This window comes from Medicago sativa, chromosome 4, assembly GCF_051527215.1.
Source record: "Medicago sativa cultivar Bolivia chromosome 4, Bolivia_mono, whole genome shotgun sequence".
Lineage (NCBI taxonomy): Eukaryota > Viridiplantae > Streptophyta > Magnoliopsida > Fabales > Fabaceae > Medicago > Medicago sativa.
Window position 1 is genome coordinate 30843884 of NC_140752.1, and position 26942 is coordinate 30870825.

Genomic DNA, 26942 nt, shown 5'->3' on the forward strand with positions numbered 1-26942 from the left:
TATATATATATATATATATATATATATATATATATATATATATATATATATATATATATATATATATATAGGGTTTTGCTAGAAGCCACCCATGAAGGTGTCTTTTAGCAACCCACACCTTAAGGTGTGATTTCCACTTTTTAGTTAGAACTTTGCTAAAAGACACCTTCATAAAAATTAGTTGGTGTCTTTTAACAAATGCTCATAGAATAACTTGCTAAAAGACACCTTCATAAAAGGTGTCTTCTAGCAAAACCCATATATATATATATATATATATATATATATATATATATATATATATATATATATATATATTGAACATAGATAAATTGAAGAATTCCTACACAACAAGTTTTAATCTTAAATGCTTTAAAAAAAAAAGTTTTAATCTTAAAGATACTGTAGCAATGTTTTCTCCATGTAAAAAACAGTAATGCATCAATAAAACCTACATATGCTAGTTTTTTTTTTTTTTGATGATACCTACATATGCTAGTTAAAAGCTAAAAATATATTAAAAATTGCAAATAATAAGGAGCGAGGCTCCTCCTCGTGTGCTTTCCTAGAAGTAGTACCCATTCCATAAAGAGGACCTTTCTTTGCAGCAGCCGTGTGAACACGATATCCATCTGCGTATGGAGGTGGGAAACCATTGATCGCTGTCGTGCACGATCAAAAATAAGTATTTTAAAACAAATAGCACAAGGCAGTTAACCTTGGTCGTCTTTCAAGGATTTCTGATTTAACAATTACCAATAACAAGAACAGCAACTATGAATTCAAAAATATAAATTGGGGGTTTTTATTTTGTTGTAAAGAACAGTAAATAGGATGATGAATTCAATTAATAGGAAAGCAATCCACTGGTTTTAGGAAACTTTGTTTATCATCTATCACAGGTTCTCAGAGAATATTTGTTTAAGAGTTTATGCTTTGGTTGATTATAAAACTCATTTAACTAGCGAAAATCAGTTTTATATAGAATTCGTTTGATTAAGCTGTTAACAATACAAGTACAAAAGAGAGAAAGAGTGAATAACAGAGACGGTGGTTAGAGTTTCATTAGAATAACAATAGCTTAACATTACAAAAAGTTATAAGAGAAAATATATACTAAAACCTAATGGACTGCTAACTTGCTAATATTAAGGCCCAATGACTTAAGCCCAATACTTTATTATCTAACACTTACCCTCAAACTCATAATGCATCACAAAGAAACATTGTGAGTTTGTCAAACAAAATACGAAGAAACATACTAAATAATATAAAGTTCTAACACTACCCCCTCAAGCTGAAGCTTACTAAGCTTTAAGCTTGTTACAAATTAACCCAGAAAAATAAACCAAATCAGCTGGTAACAAAACCAATGGAGAGTAGCAACCAAAGTGAGTTATTTTCATAGAGAGAGCAGCAAGAACCATCACTATCAACCAATCAAAGAGAGAATCATCCAAACAAAAGAACTGATAGAGAGAAGCAATCATACAGAAGAACAAATAAAGGAGCAATCAGAGAATCATCAAAAGTGGGAGAAGTGCAATCAGAAGAATCAAAAGGGGGGAGAAGTGCTATCAATCAGAAGAATCAAAAGGGGGGGGGGGGGGGGGGGGGGGGGGAAGAAACCAAATTATGAGCACTCGACTCACCAACCAAATGTGAGAACTAGACTCACTCACCAAACAACCAAATTGAAGAATCAAAAGGGGGAGAAGAAACCAAATTGTGAGCACTCGACTCACCAAACAACCAAATTGTGAGAACTAGACTCACCAAACAACCAAGTTGAAGAATCAAAAGGGGGGAAAAACCAAATTGTGAGCACTCGACTCACCAACAAACCAAATGTGAGAACTCGACCCACCAACAAACAAACGAACCAATTGTGAGCACTATTTTGACTCACCCAACAACCAAACAAACTAAACCAAACGAAACTAAATCAAGACAAATTGAAGAAGCAAAACGAACCGAACCAAACAAACCAAGACAAACTGAACCAAAGCAACCAAAGACAGACATAGACGAACAACCTATTAACCACACACAAACACAAAGAAACACACGAAGACTAAAAGAACAAACAAACCCACAAACAGAGGACTAGACTCAAATAAATAAACTAAAAATAAAGGAGACGACCCGAACATAAAACTTAAACAAAAATAACCAAATGGAGCCAAATGGAGAGACAATTAACCAAATACAAAGGAGACGACCCGAACATAAAACTTAAACAAAAATAACCAAATGGAGCCAAATGGAGAGACAATTAACCAAATACCATCGCACATGAAAACAAGACACCTTTGTACCGGAATGATCACAATCACGAGGAAGAACAAAGCAATATCCGAAACTGTAGAAGGACAATAGATATCCAAACAATAAATTCCAGAGCCCAGCAAGTTACCAAAACCAATGCAAATTAGTGTTTGGAGAGAACAATGAGCTATGGGATGACATCATCACACCAATTTGAATCCCTTTACTAAATTTTGCAGTTTTTTTTTTATCAAATCCAACCTCTCAATAGCCGTGACCACCAAATCAAACCATGATTTTTTTTTGAACAATATATACTATTATTCAAGTAACAAAGAACGACACATATACGAATATCGACATTTGACCAATACCCACAAAACACAAACACTTGGCCAATACCGAAGCTGTGATTTTTACTTCGGACACACTAAACACACAATAGCCACAAAGCACAAAACACAAAACTTGACCAATATCGAAACTGTGATTTTTACTTAGGACACACAAAACACAGTAGCCACAAAGACACTTCCCACCTCAAAACTTGACCAACAAAAAATTCGAAAAGACTAACACTATAAATTAAACCAAATCAATCACACAACATTCTCAAACGTTTGAGAATTCGACAGCGGAAGCAACAAGTTGTTCAAGGCGGATCGAACCATGCTCTTGATACCATGTTAACAATACAAGTACAAAAGAGAGAAAGACTGAATAACAAAGACGGCGGCGGGTTTCATTAGAATAACAATAGCTTAACATTACAAAAAGTTATAAGAGAAAATATATACTAAAACCTAATGGACTGCTAACTTGCTAATATTAAGGCCCAATGACTTAAGCCCAATACTTTATTATCTAACATAAGCATCATACGTGTTCAACTAACTATGGTGATGATCAAGCGTCACCAAGAACAAAGTTAATATCATAACAAGATTCGATCAACCCTTTTTACAAGCGAAAAAAGCATAGTTTTCTGTTCAAATTAATTTAAACAAGCGATGAATTAATTCGAACAATCTCAATGGTATGAATATGAAACAGAATAATTAAGCATCAATTGTACCAAATTCATACACATAAGTGAGGCAAGAAAATTGATATATGATCAGCATAAACATAACAAATTGCTATTAAAACCGAACCTCAAGAGTAACAACAAAGTTCCTTCACCAATGGATCGAAAGAGAGATTAGTTCTCCATAGCAAGCGGCTGCCTTAGGGTTTCTATTTTCTGAAATGTGAATACAGAATGAGCAGCCCTAGCTGTGTTTATTAGTTTTTATATTACATGGGAAAAACGGGCCTTACAAGTATCGGGCCGAAAAACAAATGTTGTCTCGAAATTAATTATTTAAAATAACGTCTGGAACAAAACACGATTATTTGACTCCTTTTCGCTCCGAACTGGGTTCTGGCCTCAACATGAAAGTTGTAGCATTTTCTCTTAGCTTTCCAACGCATGGTCGCGGGCCTCAAACCGATAAACGCAGCTCCAGTTATGCCCTGCGCAATGAAAGGTGTCAAATTACTGTTTATTCAGAAAATAAGTAGCGAAAATATAATAAATGCAAAACTAAACTAAACTTAGAAAACACATTAAAAACACTAAAAATAAAGGGAAAAATCATAGAATTGCCATAGCATAAGATAGAAGAAAGTACATTAAAAATACACTGATCAACCACCTTCTGGACTACCAAAATTTGTTCCATAAGGCACACCATCTCCACAATGTCTTCCATATATGCGAACAAGCTCAGCAAAAAAATTGATCTATAAACCACCCTCTGGAAACCGTGTTTTTCTCCATTGACTGTCTCTGTTAGTAGCTCTATATTTTTCCATGTTCATTAACCAAAACCCAAAATTCTACGTGACATTATTAACCTAATACTTTAGGGCAATAACTATGCTTATTTCTCTCTTTTTCCTTGTAATAATGCATATAATGTATTCAATTGTAATCAAAATTAAGCGTCGTGTACAGATTGTATATAATTGGATATGTACTAAATACATTTCATATGTAATGATATATTTTAACAATGTATCAAATTAGCCTTGTTTCTATTATGCATTATGGGTATTTTAGAAAAGAGCATTTAACAAAAAAAATTATTAAGAAGTTACAAACACTTAATGCTCAGTTCAATGAGGATGGATGAGTAGCAACAATGGCGGAAAGTTCTCTGGTATGACGGTGACGGTTTCAGGTACGGCGGGTGACGAGTCTTCGTGGTGGAACGAAAGGTGCATGCAGGCACGTTAGTGCTCCAACGCTCAAGTCAGTAATGGAATTGAGTAAGTGTGTGTAGAAAGTGTTGTGAAAAGTGAATCATACCTTGAGGGTGAAGCAAGGTCACCCTTATATATCCGCGCGTTGGGAATAACGGCCTCCGGGTTTCACGGTGTGTGTTGCGGCGCATCAAAGTTGGTGTGTTCCCTCAAGCGCGGAGCCTTAACACGGTGTAAGTTAGGCCATGTGTCAACGTGTAATTGGTCTTCAGACCAGTCTAGAACACTTAACTAGTTTTTACAATCACTATAAGATAAAAATGAACTAGTGTAACACTAACTAGTTGTAATCAAACTAGTAATGTTATACATCAAAATCTTCTAAGAATAGATCTCATATTGTACCTCCAGCATAAATAGAAAAAGGTAAATCACAATATGTTCCACTTTTCCTGAATGGCATTACAAATCCCTGTAACACAGTAAGCAACATTTAAAGGAACCAGAAACTGCAATCAGAAAACACAATGAAGTAAGAAAACAAAGGGTCATGCTACCTAGTTTCCCTACAGAACTTGCTAAGAAAACAAAAAAAAGTAAATTTTATTTTGAAAAGAACATTTTTTTACACTTCTAAATGGTTAAGTTACAAGATAATTTTGATGAAAGTTTTAGTGTTTAGTCATAGATCACTAGATACAAATTATAGCATATCATCAGTAACAAAGAAGGAACAAGAAATTGTATACCTTTGAATTAGGTTGATGAAGGATAAACGTAGACAACTCCGACAACTATGAGAGGGATAACTTCCCTCATTCTGTCTAGCTCTAGGTTTTCACCATGACATTCAGCATAATTAACCGTCTGATGGGATGACGAATAAATAGCTAAACGGCTGAGGGCAGAGACCGGACTTATCTAAATGGTCCAACCCATCACGGTCCATTTAGTAACAATAGCCCAATCTCTCAAATTCATCAATTAATTAGTGCTTAACACAATAGACCATAATTTATAATATAATATTAACTTATAATAATTGATTATTGTCAATCCATAATTGATTAATTAAATAATTAATCCAACCGTCTCCCACTTGGATGACAATACTCAATTACTGAAAGAATTCAAAATTTCACTTGTCATAAAGAATTTGGTCAAAGCACTAATAAATCAAAAGAGAAGTGAGCTTTAATGCTGCAGAAATTGAATCCGATAGGGAAAACAAATCATACAGATCAAAGATTCATTTTTCTAACAAATGATGATTTTATAGTGACACGTTTGAATTAAAAAGAATGTGTCACTAAAGAATAAGCATTTTAAAAAATGCTATAACAAACTCCCACTAACCCAAAATAACATAGACTTGATCAAATCATTATGAGTTACAATACTCATATATATAAGTCTGTGGTTAGTGGTTCTGCCAATGAGTTTTCAATATTACAGAAGTCTTATATCCACATAGGTACACGAATAGTAATTACTTATAGGGATAGCCTATTAAGAGTGTAATTACATATAGTCAAAATCAATAAATGTTCTACGACATTCAATTAATCCAAGTTTTACAAAAAATGTGACTATGAAAATCCATAAAAGGAAAATAGGAAATTCAATAATCCCCAAATTGGATTAACATAGACACTTAGTTTAAAGAAAAAATGTGGATTAATGTGGCCACTAGAATGTCAATAACAAAAGAACATCTATGATTATCTCAAATTATAAGTACCACAAGAACACAATATCATACTCGATAGGAGTATTGATATTATACATTGTACTTACTATTTATGACCTCAAAAAATGTGGAATGTTGGTAAAACAGAAGCACAATGTATATTTGCATGCCAAGAAGTTATTGTGCATATTCCAACACAATTGACTTAAACATCCAATTATGATGCTCATTGAGATCGATAGAATTTTAACATATATCTCAATATAATAGAATGAGACTAAAGTTTAAAATTTAAAGTCTCTTAAGATATGCCATATTTTATAGTGTGCACAAGAGTATATGGCGATAACGAGAATAATATTGTGTGCACATTTCTCTTGATCTCACATATATATAAACAAGAGTGAGATTTCTCATTTGAGCTCATAATATATAATGGTGTGTACACACTCCCACTAATCCCACATATATATAAACAAGAGTAAGTGAGATTCTCATTAGTGATCACTAATACAAAAATATTATAATAATGTAATATTCAACAGTGGGATACTTAATTACCAGTGCAAGATTATCAGCATAAGTGGTTATATAATTTTAGCCAATAGAGTTTCATGAACTCAACCACATATTTTGCACATGAGCATAGCAGAATTATTAACACAAGTGGTAACTCAAAGATAATATGAAACCCCATAAATACATATTTTATCAATGACAGATATTATCAAGAATTGGGTTTCTTAGTTAACCACATATTCTGCATTTACAATTAAGGAGAATGTAAATTTTTCATTTAAGAATTTTATAACACAAGATCTCTTTTTTCACAATTAAAATTCCAAAGAATTTTATAAACATAGTAACCGTTATATGACAGAGTATGATGATTATATAAAAAGTTTATCATCATATGAGTGAGATGAGTCTCTAATTATTATAAAATAGGATATAAGACTCTATTCACAATTCTAATAACTCACTCAAAACTCAAATGTTACAATTATACTTACACACATTTGAGAAAAAAAACATTAGGTTACAACCAGCGGAAATACACAAGACTTATATTTTATTATTATTGAGGATATAAGAGAAAATAGTCATAAGCTTCCATAAGTATTAAAGAATAGCAATAGCATAACTAATATCCTCAATATAAGTCTCTACAAAAATTTCATATCTAAAAATATGAAACAAATAAATATATTTGTTTATGAGATATAGTTAGTTGACATGTAGAATTTTCCTCACTTGTTGAAGAATTATATTTTCTCCACTTGGTGGAGAATGATACTAATAAGGTATTTTTCTTACCCACAAAAGGATGATTATGTTAAGTAATGTCATACCGATAGGGTATGTCCATCACGTTACACAATACATAGCAACGATTCTCCCACTTGATAGAGAATAAACAATGATAGTTGAATTAAAAGGTTTGAAATATATTTTAAATAAATTATTCAACTATTTCTCTATCACAAAATGATATGTTAAGTAACGTCACACCGATAGGGTATGTCCGTCACTCACATAACAAAGGGATAGTAGCAATCCAAAATATTTATATATATAAAAATCACATTTAGGTAGAAATTTAATTCAAAATATAATAATATTGGATTGCAAAATTTATACAATTTTCTACATATCTTTTAATAGAGTAACTTACTTATTGTAATGTCATTCGAGGACCTTAAGGATAATAATAAGTAAGAACTATATCATCACAATGTCAATTCTTATGTCTCAAAATTTAAACATTGATAGAGTATTATAATTGACATGAGTATAAACATTTTAGGTACATTGAATAAGAACAATTATATTAATAACAACACACCGATAGGGTATGACTGTTACCAATATAATGCTAATCTATTTAACAAAATTTGCATAATTGTACCCACGATAGGTGAGATTACAATTATACAAATAAATAATGTTTATGCTTAAGAGAGTATGATAATAATATCATGCATAAACAATTGTACTTAATTTACTCAACTTCGGTCATATTCAAATGATAGAAAAATGTGCTTAACAATATTTTAAATTAGCACATCATAAATATGACTTTAGAATTTCTTTTATATGAAGTAGTATAATAACAAAAGTTATTATTTGAAATACAAGTGTGTCAAATAGTTTTCTAATATATCCAGAATAGAACTCTTAGAATAAAATTTTTCAATACTCCCACTATAAATTAGAAAGAACATAAATACAAAATGGAGTATTATAGTAAGAAAATAGTATATAACAAAAGAGTTTTGTTTAGAATATTCTGGAAAAAATGATTTAATTTCTATAGGATATCATAATTGCACAACAAAAGAGAAGAAGAACTAAATTTCTTCATATGTGCAATAATAACCATGACGGATACACCGTCCGTGGTGTGTATCAAATGCTCATGCGGCAGGAGATGCATAACCATGACGTCGTTTCGGATGCTCCTTGGCATAAGAATGCTCCTTTGAAGGTTTCTATTTGCGCATGGCGTCTTCTCCGCAATAGATGGCCAACAAAGGATAACTTGATGCGACGAGGTGTTATGTCTAATGATTCCCAATTATGTGTTACAGGATGTGGACAAAATGAAACAATAGATCACTTAATCATACATTGTCCTTTTTTTGGTGACCTATGGCAACAAATTAAGACTTGGATTGGTTTGTTTTCTGTGGACCCTCGACAGGTTTCGGAACATTATTATCAGTTTGTTTACTCTTCAGGTGGTTATGCTCCAAGAAGGTCTTTTCTTCATTTGATTTGGCTATGTGGTATTTGGGTTCTTTGGAATGAAAGAAACCAAAGACTCTTTGCCAACACAACAAAAACAACAGAGCAATTACTTGAAAAGGTTAAGATTACATCTCTCAAATGGTTGAAAGCAAAAAATGTATGCTTTCCATTTGGTTATCATATGTGGTGGCAGCGTCCCCTTGCTTGTTTGGGGATTGGCTGATGTATTTTTCCTTGCTGTCTTTTTTAGTTTTGATCAGTACTATTTTGTAATCTTGTTTTGTTTCCTTTGGCACTCCTTGTGCTAGGGACCAAAACTTTTTGTTAATATATCTCATTTTGGCTTGTTCAAAAAAAAATGTGCAATAATAAGCAATAAGTCACAAGAAGATAAAATAATTAAATAACAACTTACCTCGCAGAGTGTGACATTCATCCTTATACTTAGAGCCAATGCCTTTTGATGACTTAACGAGAATATCTTATAATATAGTCATCTCAAAATATTCCACAATAGAGAATAAACAATTATAAATAAGCATATGTGAGACTCTAATTAAAAAAATAAATCAATATGATTTATATAAGAATTCAGATGTAAGGATGATACATATTTTAAAAATTGCCTCAATTCTTAATAAGTTGTTTTGATAATAGTTGACGGATAAACAACAAAGAGGGGTACAAATTTTAATTCATAATTAGAATTTTAGCATTATTCACTATATATAAAATATATAGTTTAATATTATTGTGATCCAAATATTTAATTACGACAAGACACATAATAATATTTGTCACAAAATTTAGAGTAATAAACTACGGGTCTAGATTAGAGAGTATAGTAGAAAGCATAATATATATTAAAGAGAAATATGCCAATTTTAAATTCAATTAATACAAATGACATATATATACAACTCACTATACTCATTTTGAAAACAAAATATTATGAGGACCCGTCAAAACAATTTGTGACAAGAATCAAAGACAAGTGTCTTAGTTTAAATATGTCGCCAAAAAATGATCAATTAGTAAATTTTGGATCTTTATGCTAAAACAATATGAATTAAAGAATATATTATATTCAATATATTTGACATTAGAATTAATAAATTGAACCTTCTAGAAATTCACAATAGTAACATTTCAATTGATTAAATAGTTAGTGTTACATGAGAATATATGATTTGAAGAGAAATTATTCTCAACGATCCTTTTAAGATTTGACAAAATTTTTGAAACCCATAAATCAAGAATAGTATAATAGTCAAGTTATTCTTGACACGACAAATAATTTTGAGGGTATCAACAAATCTCAAAATATATATTAGTATAGAATATTTGATGCAAGATAGAATATTTGATGCAGGAATATAAGTCTGAGTCTAAGAATTTTTCACAATTATAACACTTTAAAAAGAATAAATTTACATAAGTGTTATATTTTAGACTCAAATCTAAAGAATTCATGATTCAAAAGAACATAAGATTCTCATATTAGTATACATCAAATATTTAGAGATCTCAAAAGTAATTTAAATCCCAAATTTTAAGGGTATAAAATAAATCAAATCTTCCGAGTATTTTGGGTACAAGATAAATTATATTTTTATCCCAAAATAATATAATATTTACTAATTAATTTGGAGATGTAAAATTTTCCATTGACACATTAATCGCATATGAGAAAGTGAGATTTCTCACAGTGTCAAATAAGAGTAAGGAATCTTACCGTAAGAGAATATGATATTTTAGGTGTAACACCCATACTAGACGTATCTAGAAAGTCTAGCACGTGCGTTGAATTTAGTACTAGATACATTAAAATATACAACAATAAAATTCCGAATGAATTTCTATACGACAAAACGCGTTCGTACTATATCAATACATCATAACTTATCTAATTTAAAATGAGTACATCCTTGAGATCCATATTCTTCATGCTTCGGGTACGAACGAGCTCTTGCTGAAAAATCCATCCGGCTACTACCTTGACGTCCAACCTGATATCTGAAACAAATAAGGATTGGGATGAGACATAATGTCTCAGTGAGTTCCCCTAAATCCTAGGCTATAGGTAACCTCAGGGGAAACCTACGGTCACCACGTGTCTACATTACAACCTGACGGTTGATTATACGTGTGTGGTCATGCTTTCCTAGACGGTAGTGCATGCTAGACCCGTCATAGGCTTATCTCACTTGTTATAGGCTTCTCTCCCTATACGTGTCATGGCGGTCGAGAGGGAACCTAAACCGCATTGCCAAGAATACGATCTATGTATCAAGGCCTAAGCATAACATAATCATGGCACGATTCTAAACCTGACGATTAGGGGAAACCTAAGATCGTCACCGGCATCATATTTCTTTTCTAGCTTCTACTTGCCTGAGTATGTTGTATCTAACAACATGACCTCTCTTATCTCATAAGTGGTTCTTTCTAACTTACTACTTCTTGACAAAGTACGCCAAGTCTCTATGACATAACATATACATGAATAATAAATATGCATAGTCAGCTTCGTTAATTATGTTAGCGTGTAACAAACATCTTATCTGAGTTCATTTTACAGATTAGTTCCGAGTGGAGTAACCCCGGAAGTTCATCCCTTACTACCGGTGAAAATGCTTTGCAATAGCGCACCGGACTCCCTTAGTGAACGTGCGGGTCCCTTACGGCTTGCCCCATTCCCCTAGGAGAACCTTTTATATCCAACCTTGGAAGGTATATAAAAGACACGACACTTTAACTTAGTGAAATGCGGTTCCCTTTCGGCTTAACCATTCCCCTTGGGGAACCCCTTGAACCCAACCTTGGAAGGAATTCAAGAGACATAACACTCTTATTATAATCTTGGTCTTATGCATGTATGAAGTTTAAACCTAATTATACTATCTCTTTTACCTCGGATCCTTGAACGATCCCACTAGAGGTAAACTAAAGGCTTGCTTAACTTACTTTGTGAATGAATATGAAATCGATTCACGTCTTGCCATACTCGTATGGCCCTTGCTTCTTCAAGAAGATAATACTCTTAAAATATATATACGAAGAGCTTAAACTTCACGTCTTATCATTCCAAGGATTCTTGCTAACTAGCTAGTTCTCGACGACTATGTCGAGGCTCTAGTTTTCCCTTACTTAATGGATAACTTACTACCCGATTCATGACTTGTTTCTCTCGTATACTATGCCTTACTAACATGCATAATACTTGCCTCTTTAACATAAGAATCTTGCTTTCCTTGATCATCATTTGGGACCTTGTTTTGAGGGGTTTACATTTATAAAAGACTGCACAAAAGATCCGGAACGAAAATCACCAAATCTGCCAGAACGAGCAAGCAATGCCAGGAGACATCACTTGCTCGCCATGGCGAGTAACATTACTGGGGAGGCGAGCAACTGCTCGCCATGGCGAGTAGGAGGCGAGCAGACCCCCCTGTTTGACCTTCTAGCTCGCCGTGGCGAGTAATGACAGTCCAGAACCCCTAAAACTGGTATTTTTGACCCAAAAACCTCAAATCAAGTGTCCCTAAGTGTTTTGAAACATATTTGATCATAGGAAACTTGTAAAACATTCATTTGGAAAGTATAAACATGTTTTGTAAGCATGGCAAGAAAAGGGCAACTAACACAATACATATTCCTAGACTTTTTCATAGTTTTTATAATAAACTAACATGGCATAAACATGGTCCCAAAGGTTAGGAAAACTAGCTATGGAACTCACCTAAAACAAGTTCTTGAAGCATCACTATGTGCCAAGCCCAAACATGCCAAAACCCTAGCTTTGTCCCTCTTGCTTCCTTTGCTCAAACCATCACTATCTTGATGTCTTTTTTTGCAATCTAAGACATCATGATCCTTGATTGATCATGAAGAAACCATACTTGAAGCATCTTTGAACTTACTAACCAACAACCCTAACTCTTGCTTCTTGCCTTTCTTGAAACCTAGCCCTTGATTCCAACTTCTATTCATCTTCTATATTCATGGAGGAACCACATCTTGCACTAGATCAAGCTCCCACTTCCAACATAACCAAAACCCTAAATTCTTGATTCACTTATTGAGGGAAAGAAGTAGAGAAATCAAACACAACACAAGCTTCTCTTAGTTCAAAAGATCATGAGGATACTTAGTTTAGAAGCTTGCCAAAGATGGGAGAAGATTTGGAAAACTTTGGTTGAGAGAGGAAAGAAAGATGGCGTGGGAGAAGAGAAGAGAGAAGGAGAAGAAAATATTTTCCCAACCCAAAACATATAAATATTCCTCTTCGTGAAATTACGAAAATACCCTTGCCTTAGGCGTATTTAATACGTCATTGATACTTTATCCGTAATAAGCTGGCATCTCATAAAATATTTCCATTAACTTACTTTCCATGATTTTAAATCCTCTGACACGGTCGACTGGTAATATACCGATATTGACTGGCGGGATATTACATTAGGAAACAATTTATTCCCCAAATAATAATATATAAAATATTTATAAGTGTCAATAAAATTCCAAAATAATACCAAAATATTCAGAATAATAAATATTAATTATTTGGTAAAAAAATTAAATTAAATTTGGAATATTGAAGGGTTGGCACCCACGCGCTTGATGAGTGAGTGGGTGTTCTCAACAGTTTTTATTTTTATTATATTTTTTTTTATTATTTACCAATTTCCCCCTTAAGCGGATTCTATTGACCCGATACGATCTCGTTGAACAGGGAACATAAAAGAATTGGCTTGAATCATAGATGGTGTTCACGTTTATGTAGGTAAAACAAAATTATAATACCTCATCATGTAATTGAGAATGTATATTCCAATAAAACTATCAAACATTAATGCATCGACTTTATGAGAATGAACACGGTACAATTGGAAAACACAAAGTTCATATATACACACAATTCAATCAGTCAAAAAAGGTTTCAATTGCAATCAAATATTTAAGGGTTTGTGTGAATTATGAATTATTCAGCCACGTAAAACAAAGACCGATTGCAATTCAACAAATAGCCATAACATGTATCTATTTGGCTCTGATACCAATTGATGAAAGTTTTAGTGTTTAGCCATAGATCACTAGATACAAATTATAGCATATCATCATCAGTAACAAAGAAGGAACAAGAAATTGTGTACCTTTGAATTAGGTTGATGAAGGATAAACGTAGACAACTCCGACAACTATGAGAGGGATAACTACCCTCATTCCGTCTAGCTCTAGGTTTTCACCATGACATTCAGCATAATTAACCGTCTGATGGGATGACGAATAAATAGCTAAACGGCTGAGGGCAGGGACCTCTCATTGGACTTATCTAAATGGTCCAACCCATCACGGTCCATTTAGTAACAATAGCCCAATCACTCAAATTCATCAACTAATTAGTGCTTAACACAATAGACCATAATTTATAATATAATATTAACTTATAATAATTGATTATTGTCAATCCATAATTGATTAATTAAATAATTAATCCAACAAATTTTACTATATATATTAGATTACTTAACACTTTTCCAAGGAGCACTTGTCTGCTTTTTGTCAAGTTGTTTTCATATAAATTATAAGATTTTTCATATTAGTTGTTCGCATCTTAGAGAGCTTATAGAAACAAAGTTAAGATTCTCTCCATTTAACTTAAACAACTTACAGGCATGTTATGAGCTGTTTCCATCAACTCTCCAAAACAGTCTGACAAATATCTAAATTAGATCGTTTTAAGAAAAAGTGAATACAAGGATGAACTAGGTCATTCAAAAGTTAAAACCGGCTTCTCTGAACTAAAAGGTGAAATTAACATTCAAATGAAGCAATACTTTTAAGAGGAGAAAAACGCAAATATATGTACATCAAGATTTGGGAATCCTTCTACAGTACACAAAAGAATAAACGAACAAAATGAACATGTAGCCTTCATGAAATAAGTATTGCTTAATATAGGCGATGTTGCAGCTACAACGCAACAGAATTTGAACAAATGGCTATTGTTCTCTGATACGCTATTAGTATAAAATGTAATCAAATAACAACTATAGCAACCCACTTGGGTCGGTCTGGTATTATTGGTTTGGGACCTGAGAGTGTGTTCCTCCTTAAGGTCGGCTAATTTAGCTTCTTAAAAAAAACAGTTATAGGAATGTGGAGCGTGCCGATTGTGATTTTTGGGGAAGAAGAGGAAACCGCAACGAAGACGAAAAATGCCTAAGCAAATCAATGAGATTAAAGACATCCTCCTCACTGCCAGGAAGATGGACACACGCTCTGTGAAAATCAATAGAAGCAAAAATGTTGTCAAGTTCAAGGTTCGATGCTCTAAGTATTTGTTCACCCTTTTGTGTGTTTGATACTGGGAAAGCTTGTAAGTTGAAGCAATCACTTCCTCCAGGATTGAATGTGCAAGACTTGTAATTTTATCCAGTAAAATGTGTATTGACTGAAGATCAAGTGTTGTTTTGGAGTTATGATTTACCAATATATTTTTGTCTTGTAGTTTTGTTTTTCATTAACGACTTACGATTCTCATTATGAATGATCCAACTCTATTTTCTTGTCGTAACAAAAAAACAGCTATAGCAATGCTATTGGACTATAGATCAAAGAAATTTGAACAAATTGCTATTTTTTGCGGTCCTCAATTGACAAACACTCCATGGAAGGTTTGTGTTAACCATGTTGTTCTTACCACTGATTCAACTTTAATGCCATCATTTATTTATTGATAACTCTGACACATGAACATGCCCAACAGATGGTTGGCAGACTGCAAATTGCCCTCAAAGCATGAAACGCAAGGCAATGCAACTCATTCGCAGTGACCAACTCCAACTCGATGACGTATACCACATCGCGGTGGGTTTAAATTTGATATTGATGTCTCTTTTTTGACTCAATGGAACCACACATGTATCGATATGTGTTTGCGTGATGACGAGTATCTTTTGTTCCGATGAAAACTATGAGCTTTTCACCTTTTTGTCTAGTAGATGTTAGGGCAGCTTTGGGTTTTTTTTTCCACACTTTGCAATGGTTGAACGACAAGCAATTTGATAATATCAATTTCACAGTGGATTAAAAAATAACCAATGATGCTTTTCATTTTAACCGAGATGACGTTATAGAATTCAGTCATATTATTACAACGTACGAATATCCCTTTACTACTCAATTTACAAACTCTTAGGTCGAGATTAATCGACAAAAAGCAAATTAGGTTGTTCATGTTTTCAAAGTAGAGACTACGTTATCAACTAGTCCCAACATTTTTATTTATATTCCTCACATTAACAATCTTATTATTAATGAAATGTCATAAACAAACTTTCATTCAAAATAAAAGTGAATAAATGAAGAACCGTGGTTCCACTAATAACAATTATTATTAGGGGAATTAGTCACTTTTGTTCTTGAATGGGAAAGAAGTAGTCATTTTAGTCACTGAATGGAGAGAAATTGCAAAATAGTTGCTGAATGTAGACTCTGTTGATCAATTTCAGAGACTAAAGTGACTAACAGAGTCTACATTCAGGGACTAAATTGACTAACAGAGTCTGCATTCAAGGACTAAATTGACTAACAAAGTCTACATTCAGGGACTATTTTGCAATTTAATAATAATCTCCCTTATTAATAATAATAGGGTTAATTATGTTTTTGGTCCCTACAAAATTGCGACCTTGTAAGTTTAGTCCTTACTTAATTTTAATAGCATTTTTAATCCCTACAAAAAGTTTCTGCACTCAATATTAGTCCTTACTCAATCCAAATTTGTTTAATTTATACTTAAACTCTTAAGTTTTTCAACAATTTTTTACAGGTGTGTTAAGAACGTTATTAAAAGGTCATCCGAAAAAAATATCGCAAAAATTTGATTTCTACGTCCATATTTTTGTTACTTATATCTTAAACTTTTGTCGTTTTAAAAAATTCATATTTAATTTATTTCATGTTAAAAAATTATAGATTTTAGTAAATGAACCTTTCATAGTGTTCTAAACTTGTATAAAAAGAATCGTTAAAAAAATTAAGAGTTTAAGGATAATTAAACAAAATTTATTTTAGCAGGGACTAAAATTATAAGTAAATTTTTTTTGTAGGGATTAAAAATGCTATTAAAATTAAGTAAGGACTAAACTTACAAGGTCGCAATTTTGTAGGGACCAACAACATAATTAACCCATAATAATAATAACAATAATATTATTATTATTATTATCTTCGTGTAAAAGTGGAGGGAGTGGAGGTGGCAGCAAGAGAAGAAAGAAAGAAAAGCCAAACACAAATAAAAACACAAACACTCCATTTCCCAAACCAAACACAGACGCAACAATCAAAGAATGTTCACAATGACAAACACATGCACAGGAACATCACTCCGATATCAACAACAACAACCACACCTCCCACCCTTCAACCGCCGTCACCGCCACCACCGGCAACCCGTGACAGTATCATTCAAGAACAACAACAATAAACCAAATGATATGGATAGGGTTTTGAAAGAAGCGTGGCAAAACGCTAACGATGGTTTTGAGCGGTTATTATTTGAAGCTAAGAAAACCGCTGAAAGGATTGACCGTCAGTATTCCGTGTCTAAACGTCTTGCTTCTGTTGCTTCTGCTGCTGCTGATAGAGCTCGTGAAATTGATCGTGATTTTGAAATTGGTGTTAAATATCGTAACTTTTCTTCCGATTTTGCCCTTAACTGGCCTAGGGTTAGTTCATTTCTACATTTTTTTTTAATTCTCTTACATTTTTGTGTTTTGGGATAACAATTTCAATTTAATTTTTTGTTGGTTTTTTATTTTTTGCAGTATAGGATGCAGATTAGTAAATTTTTGGATAGCCCAGTTGGAAAAAGCTTTACGGTTAGTATTGATAATTTCTTATTCTTCTTTTTACATTTTTGCGTTTTAGAAATGAATTTTTGACATTAGAATTTTAACTGTCTAATATGGACGGTGTCATTTGGTTTTTTGTGTGTATATGTTGCATACAGTGTCTGTATTTTGATGTTCAAATAACACAAATGATGCATTTTGTGTTTGTGAATATATAGTGAAGAATGGATTAGTAGAAAGGTAGAATTGTGTGAGATGAAATTAGAGTTTCTGTTATAAGCTTTGGATTCTGTAAGGATGGAATAGAGGAAAACAGACTGGTTTTTTAGGTTTTACATTGCTGGGGGGCAGAGCATCTCAATGATAGGTGGGAGTCATGGCTCCCGATAATGTATGTGTATGAGTCAGGAATCGTTGACACCAATCTTAATTGACTAGACAAAATGCATGAGCTAATTTAACAAACAATTATGGACGTATGGATTACACGAGATAGATGGTTGAGATTTGCCGTCAAATTGAAGTTTAGTTTGACGTTGGTGTTAACGGATATTGACTCTATATATAGATTTTTGCATGGTTATATATAAATACGTAGTACGTTCGGTGTTAATAGTTTCTAATATTTCTATTGGTGTAATGCTAAGCCTTACTTTTGTAACGTTCCTAATATCGATTCCTACAAAATTGTTTTTTCTATAAGTTAGATTAAAAAAGTAACAAATGTGTCTTCATGGAATCGAACGTGGTTCGCCTACCATCATGCTATGCTGTAATGCTACATTGACACTGGCCACAATATATATTTGTTAAGGTGCCGCAATGTTGTCATGTGACTGAAAGGTCACGGGTTTATGTCCTGGAAACAGCCTCCTGTGTAAAATAGGGTAAGGCTGCGTACAATACACCAAATGGTGGGACCCCTTCCCGGACCCTGCATATGCGGGAGCTCTAGTGCACCGGGTTGCCCTTTTAAGGTGCCGCAATGTATATATACTTAAATTTGATTCCCTAAAAAATATATACTTGCTCTTGTTGAGAGTAGAACTCAAGACCTCCCGCTTACTAAAATGTTTATAATTCGTGTATACTTAAATTTGGTTCCCTAAAAAATCGAGTCAATCTTTGCCATTGTGTTCAAGTCAAATACGATTGAGCGGCCCCAATTGCAAAGAATAAGGAATCTTGACATCGTGGCCATAGACGTGGCTGCAGACCCTTTTTTTCTGGAACCTAGCTTGTTTTATCCCATTTTGCCCAAATTGATACGCAGGAAAAAACACAGTATTCAAATGGACTGAATGCATTTTTCATTTTATTTCGGTCTGTTCTAAACAATGAAACCCGTTATGAATCCACTTAATTTCACTTAAATGCTTAAAAAATGGTAAAGTATCAATGTCTTGACACATATGTGATACTGATACGCATCCTGATATGTCACAATATGTATCCAGACAGAAACAAATAATTATATATTTTTTTTAATTTACCTATAAATTCCATATGCATCTTTGATACATCTTACCAACAAAAGACACCACTGTCACCCGGATACTGCATAATGATAGTGGCATTTTTTTTACTTACTTTTTTCCCATTTAACCTTGTTTCCTTATTTCACAATCCCACTTTTCCAGTATGGGATTCTAATTGCACACACTGTTAAATCCATTTTTGCTTTAGTTGGAACTTCTTTATTCTAGGTTGCCTGTGTTTGATGCACCTGCGTCATTGTTCTGGTTCATACATTTTCTGCTTCCCCGTGTCATTTTCTTGTCCTAGCTCCTGTTTTGCTCTACTCTTTGGTCCTTCTGCAGAGTTGCTCTAGGTACAGAGTTGGGAAGTTCTGAGCTGTGCAGCTGTTGTTCATTGTTTGCATTGATTTCACTGTTGTTCTCGCTTCATTCTCACTATTGTATTTTGTGCATTTTTGTTGCTCTGATTTGCACATTTTCTGAGTTCACATGTTCTTATTTTGCTTCCCTAACCTCTTTTCTTGCTCTACTTTTTATGTATCTCTTTTTGACTATTATCCATTTATGTTATATTTGTTTATTTATAAATTTCTAATATCATGTCTAGATGGTGTCTGTTGGAAATTCCGCCTTTATTGCGGTCCACCCCTAGTCGCATAACTTGCGACCTTTGGTTTGCCTTCATTGCAACCTCCAACACCTTCATTGTGTTGGCTTTGAGAGGGTGGAATTAATCCCACATCGGATAGATAGGACTCTTGAGAAGAGTTTATAAAGAGGAGGCACACCTCACCTTACAAGCCGGTTTTGTAAGGATGAGTTAGGCCCCAAATTTCAACAATATCTTGATTTTTTTTTAAAAAGCTTTACGGTTAGTATTGATAATTTCTTATTCTTTTTACACTTTTGCGTTTTAGAAATGAATTTTTGACATTAGAATTTTAACTGTCTAATATGGACGGTGTCATTTGGTTTTTTGTGTGTATATGTTGCATACAGTGTCTGTATTTTGATGTTCAAATAACACAAATGATGCATTTTGTGTTTGTGAATATATAGTGAAGAGTGGATAAGTAGAAAGGTAGAATTGTGTGAGATGAAATTAGAGTTTCTGTTATAAGCTTTGGATTCTGTAAGGATGGAATAGAGAAAAACAGACTGGTTTTTTAGGTTTTACATTGCTGGGGGGCAGAGCATCTCAATGATAGGTGGAGTCATGGCTCCCGATAATGTATGTGTATGAGTCAGGAATCGTTGACACCAATCTTAATTGACTAGACAAAATGCATGAGCTAATTTAACAAACAATTATGGACGTATGGATTACACGAGATAGATGGTTGAGATTTGGCGTCAAATTGAAGTTTAGTTTGACGTTGGTGTTAACGGATATTGACTCTATATATAGATTTTTGCATGGTTGTATATAAATACGTAGTACGTTCGGTGTTAATAGTTTCTAATATTTCTATTGGTGTAATGCTAAGCCTTGCTTTTGTAACGTTCCTAATATCGATTCCTACAAGATTGTTAACAGTATATATATTGTGTCCAGTGTTTTCATGGAATCGAATGCGGTTCGCCTACCATCTTGCTAGGCTGTAATGCTACATTGACACTGGACACAATATATATTTGTTTAGGCACCACAATGTATATATACTTAAATTTGTTTCCCTAAAAAATATATACTTGCTCTCGTTGAGAGTCGAACTCAGGACCTCCCGCTTACTAAACGGGTGCTCTGACCAATTGAGCTACAAGATCTTCTTAAAAATGTTTATAATTCGTGTGTACTTAGATTTGGTTCCTTAAAAAATCGAGTCAATCTTTGCCATTGTGGTTGTGTGTCGTGATATTGAAAATAATTGTGGTCAAGTCAAATAGGATTGAGTGGCCACAATTGCAAAGAATAAGGAACCTTGACATCGTGGCCAAAGTCGTGGCTGCAGGCCCGTTTTTTGGAACCTAGCTTTGTTTTATCCCATTTCGCCCAAATTGATAGACAGGAAAAAACAGAGTATTCGAATGGATGGGATGCATTTTTATTTTATTTCAATCTGTTCTAAACAATGAAACCTGTTATGATTCCACGTAATTTCACTTAAATGCCTAAAAAATGGTAAAGTATCAATGTCTTGACACATATCTGATACTGATATGCATCCTGATATGTCACAATATGTATCCAGAAAGAAACAAATAATTATATATTTTTTTAATTTCCCTATAAATTCCATATGCATCTTTTATACATCTTACCAACGAAAGACGCCGCCAGTGTCACCCGGATACTGCATAAAACTGATAGCGGCATTTTTTTACTTACTTTTTTCCCATTTAACCTTGTTTCCTTATTTCACAATCCCACTTTTCTAGTAAGGGATTCTAATTGCACGGACTGTTAAGTCCGTTTTTGCTATGGTTGGAACTTCTTTATTCTATGTTGCCTGTGTTTGATGCACCTGCGTTATTGTTCTGGTTCATACATTTTCTGCTTCCCCGTGTCATTTTCTTGTCCAAGCTCCTGTCTTGCTCTGCTCTTTGGTCCATCTGCAGACTTGCCCAGGAAACAGAGTTGGGAAGTTCTGAATTGTAGAGTTCTGCAGCTGTTCATTGTTTACATTGTTTTCACTGTTCTTTTCGCTTCATTCTCACTGTTGTATTTTGTTCATCTTTGTTGCTCTGATTTTCACATTTTCTGAGTTCACATGTTCTTATTTTGCTTCGCTAAGCTCCTTTCTTGCTTTACTTTTGACGTATCTCTTTTTAACTATTATCCATTTATGTTACATATGTTTATACATTTCTGTTAACAAATCTAAGTGATGTCATATCTTGATTTTTTTTTAAAATGCCCTGTATCCTTGTATACATGTCAGACCCGAAACATATTATATGTATCTGGTCTTCTAAGATATATGTATTGCGGGTGGTCCGCAGTGGCTACGTCTTGCTTTTGTAACATTCTTGGTATTACTATCGATTCCTATAGAATTGTTTTCGCATTTTCACATTAAAAAATTGATGAACAAATTGACAAGTGTGGCTTCATGAAAACCAAAGCGGTTCACCTGGTTACCACTGTGCTGCTCCATAATGCTACATTGACGCTGGGTGCAGTTTATACTTGTTTAGGCATCACAATGTATATATTAAATTTGGTTCACCAACAAAATTGAGCCAATCTTTGCCATTGTGTTTGTGTTGATTGATATTGCTAATAATTGTGGTCAAGTTGAATATGACTGATGCGGCTGCAATTGTAAAAATAAAAAAATCTTGACATCCTGGCCATAATAGATTCATAGCTGCGAGTCCTTTTTGAAAATCCTAGTTTGTTTTATCTCATTTTGCCTGAATTGAAATGGAGGGAAAAACATAGTATTGGATTGAATGTATCGCAATGCGCGTTCCATTTTATTCTGTTGTAAACAACGTAACCTGTTATGATTCCACTTCATTTCATCCCCTTACATTAAATACTTCAAAAATGGAAAAGTATCGCTGTCTAACGAGTATCATATAATAATATGCATCCTTATATGTCACAATATGTATCTGGAAAGAAACTAATCATTAAACGTTTTTTTCCTAATAATTTCCCTATATATCTTTGATACATCTTACCAACTAAAGACACAGTTGTCACCTGGTTGCCGCATGACACTGGTAGGACCACTTTTTACTTATTTTTTTGCCACTTGACTCTTTCCTTACTTCACAACCCATAAAAAAACTTTTTGTACTTCCATATCACTCCGCACATCAAAACGGAGCTCCTTTTTACCAGTTAGGGATTGTAATTGCATGGTGTTCTAGATCCATTTTTGATCTGGTTGGCTCTTATGTGTTCTTAGTTGCTTCCGTATGTGGTGCACCTGCTTCATTGTTCTGGTTCACACGTTTTCTGCCATCCCGTGTCATTTTCTTGCCCGAGCTCCTCTCAAGCTCTACTCTTTTCTCCATCTGTGTTGTTGCTCTGGTTGCATAGTTTTATTTTTTGGAGCTGCAGAGCAGCTGTTGTTCATTGTTTGCTTTGTTTCTACTGTTCTCCTTCATTCTCACTGATGTAATTCGTGCATCTTCTTTGTTGTTCTGATTTGCACATTTTCTGAGTTCATGTGTTCTTATTTTGCTGCCCCAAGCTCCTTTCTTGCCCTATCCACGCATCTCTTTCTCAACAATATGCATTTAGTATTTATGTTATACATGTTTATACGTATAAATTTCTGTTAACATATCTTGGCAAGGTCATGTCTTGATTTCTTAGAGATGCCCTGTATTGTTGTTTCCATGTCCTGGACTTCTTAGATAACATGTATATCGAATAATTGCGGTTCTTTCTCTTATAAAGGAGAAAATTTTAGTCCTCCCTCTGATTTTTCTTTGCTCCAAATATGTTAAATTTCTTTTGAGGAAAAAACTAAGCATACATGTGAGTCGCTATAATTCTAAGGAAATTGTGTAAAATGCATGAAGATGGACTTTTTCTTCTGCTTTTTCTAATCTTATTTAAGTTATATCCATTCATTTTCCGTTTCACTTATTTGTGTTCCTTTTTAAGATGTAAAAGCCAATTTGAACTCTAACTAGTTGGTTCTAAAGAAGCCAACACTTAGTCCCCTGTTTTCCATGAATTTTATTTTTCATACGTTTTGAGTTTTGTTCATATCAAACATACATATAGGGTATTATTTGATATTTGGTATGCATTATTTCTTCTAGTCTTTATCTTTTTCATTGTACTCAATATCCATGTTACCAATTGATTTTCTTTTTGCAGACAATTTTCTTCATCTGGTTTGCATTCTCTGGCTGGCTTTTTCGGTTCCTGATAATCGCAACATGGGTACTTCCATTTGCTGGACCTCTTCTAATTGGGACATTGGCCAACAGCCTAGTTATTAAGGTATCATTGCTATTGGATTTTTAAAGTATAAATATATGTGCATGTATGTAATGTCTGAATGACAATCGTACTCAACAGTGTACGGTTTTAATCAATTCCAATGAGCATGAACTTTTACTTTTTCTTTGAGCATCCTCTAGAAGAGAATTCACTGAAGAAGGGAAAAAGGGAAATAATAATGGTGGATGTGAAATTCTCTTTAGAAAAGCACATGAATAATACTGTGAAATATTACAAAAGTAGCCTTGTATGCCAATATTTTATTTTTTTTTTAAAAATCCTCGTTTCTAAGCTTTTTGATCTAACCAAGAATAACATTTTCCTTGAAACAATAATACCAAGTTTTGATTAGCTTTATTCAAAAACTGAGATACTTCATATATTCAATTAATTTTATGTTAGCTTGGTCATAAGAAATAGAAGTAGATGTAAATTATCGTATTCAAGCTGGGTGGTTGAAATGGAGAAGAGCCTCGAGTGTTTTATATGATAAAAAAGTACCCTTAAGTTGAAAGGAAAGTTCTATCAGACAGTAGTCAGACCGACGATGTTGTATGGTACGGATTATTGGGCGGTTAAGAGCCAACATGAGAACCAAGTAAGTGTAGCGGAGATGAGGATGTTGCATTGGATGAGTGGTAAGACTAGACGGGATAGGGTTAGGAATGACACCATTAGATAGAGTGGGGGTAGCACCTATAGTAGAAAAGTTGGTAGAAAGCAGGCTTAGATGGTTTGGGCATGTAGAGAGAATACCTATAGATGCTGTCGTAAGAAGAGTAGATCAGATGGAGGAGTGTCAAGTCAAAAGAGGCTGAGGAAGACTTTGGAAAACCATAAGAGAAACCATTAGGAAAGATTTAGAGGTCAATGAGTTGGATCCAAATATGGTTTATGATAAAACACTATGGCGTAATTTGATTCATGTAGCCGACCCACACTTGGTGCCTAGTGGGATAAGGCTTTGTTGTTGTTATTGTTAGCTTGGTCATACCAATTATGTGAAGCTGATGTAAGTTGGACTTAAATCTTAGTTAAACTCGAATTCATACTAATTAGCACATACTTAAGTACATCGGCTTAGAATACTATCGAAGTTATTTATGGTAGTTAAGTGTGTAGTTAATTTAGTTGTGTTCTAATGACCATTTGAATTTTAACATTTTATGCACTTCATTTTGAAATTCGCTAAAAAATTATGCTTCTGCTGTAATTGGACAGGGCTCTTGTCCAAATTGCAAGACGCAGTTTGCCGGGTACAAGAATCAAGTAGTTCGATGTACAAGATGTGGCAACACTGTGTGGCAACCTAAAGGTAAAGGGGATTTCTTCACAAGAGGTGGTAGAAACAACTCGTCATCGAAGTCAGACCCTAACATCATTGATGTCGACTTTGAGGAGAAATGATGATGACATTATCAAGTTACCAATTCTCTCTGGATCTGACTCTGCATACAGATGGATAACAGTGCTCATATATATATATTCGTTTAATGTCTCCGGGTTATTCCTTGATTGAAGTTTGTTCTTGCATTTGTGTTGTATGAAGCGCATATAGTTTCGGTGTAGTTGTAAATCTTTATAATATGATGATAGCATAGATGGGAAAGAACAAGAAACATGAAACAATAAAAGATGTCTGTTCAAAATGCATACAATTTTGGGAGCCATATAGGCAGGATTCTTAAGTTTTGCATATGTACTGTTCAAATTCTCCCCTAAAAATAATGGGAGGGTTTCAAATTCTCAAGGATTAGCATCACTTATTCTCAATAATTCATACCTCTCAACTGATATGATTTTGCCATTTTGGATATTGTTTACAGTTCTGCAGGCATCCCTTCCCACCCTTTTACCTTTTTATAATCATCTGCTCTCTCCCAAGGATAATGTGAAGTTTCTAATTGGGTAGTGGATACTGAACAAGTTTCTTCTTTCTTTAGTCAAGTTGTTTAGTGGTTAGATAGTCACCCGATAAAGTGCATAAATGAAGAATCTGGGGTTCGAATCTCAACCTCTGAATATTACACCTCTGCATATTACATATAATGTTCCTATCAATTCAGCTATGTTCACGACGATTGAACTTGTTTCTTCTAGTAATAATTGACAATTTTAGTTGTCCAACTCCGTATATGTATATGGTACCATATATACATACGACTTTGTTTTTTAATTATTTTTTCTCTCTTAAGTCACATCAATAGTTATAAATGATGTGTTTTGTACAGCGGGCAATACAATGTCAATTTTTAGAAGATCAAATAAAGTCACTCATCATAAGAGAATATGTGATCTTTTTTTAATCAACAAAATATGTGATATATATTTGTACAAATTTGTACGTTGTTTGGTCAATTTGATCTTTACTATAAAAATCAACTAAAATGTCTCTAAATTATTCTCTCATCAATCAACTTGGTCTTTACCGAGGGACTATATTGATGGGTGAAAGTCTAGTTTATAGGTCTTTTAGTTGATTTTAATAGTTCAGAGATAGTTTAAGAACTAAATTGACTGTTTATTTAGTTGAACAAATAATATTTTGTCGATTAAAAATATTTTTATCTGATGACACTTAATAACATCAAAAAATTTAGTTAATATTTTTATGTGATGAAACTTAATAATGTTTTTATAAATTCTTAGTGCATAAAAACGATATATTAATCATATTCATCAAAAATAATGATTTGCCATGACGAGAATTTTATAATCTATTTCAATACGTGAAT

At 33.6% G+C, this 26942-nt stretch overlaps 2 protein-coding genes, 1 non-coding gene and 1 pseudogene across 3 annotated transcripts; 3 read left to right on the top strand and 1 right to left on the bottom strand.

The window, feature by feature from the left end:
* Positions 1 to 8624: 8624 nt before the first annotated feature.
* On the top strand, positions 8625 to 9179 carry LOC146927738 (uncharacterized). The gene has a single exon (XM_085707113.1). The coding sequence runs from the start codon at positions 8625 to 8627 to the stop codon at positions 9177 to 9179; it is 555 nt and encodes a 184-aa protein (XP_085563239.1).
* A 5992-nt stretch (positions 9180 to 15171) lies between these two features.
* On the top strand, positions 15172 to 15532 carry LOC146927739 (large ribosomal subunit protein eL38z/eL38y pseudogene; annotated as a pseudogene).
* Positions 15533 to 17293: 1761 nt separating this feature from the next.
* Positions 17294 to 26014, top strand: LOC146927740 (replicase polyprotein 1ab protein). The gene is made up of 4 exons (XM_085700958.1): positions 17294 to 17691; positions 17791 to 17844; positions 24082 to 24207; positions 25429 to 26014. Exons 1-4 carry the CDS (start codon positions 17314 to 17316, stop codon positions 25612 to 25614), a joined length of 744 nt encoding a protein of 247 aa, XP_085557084.1. The 5' UTR covers positions 17294 to 17313; the 3' UTR covers positions 25615 to 26014.
* TRNAT-AGU (transfer RNA threonine (anticodon AGU)) lies at positions 20989 to 21062 on the bottom strand. The gene has a single exon. It is a non-coding gene; the product is annotated as a tRNA-Thr (tRNA).
* Positions 26015 to 26942: the final 928 nt, after the last annotated feature.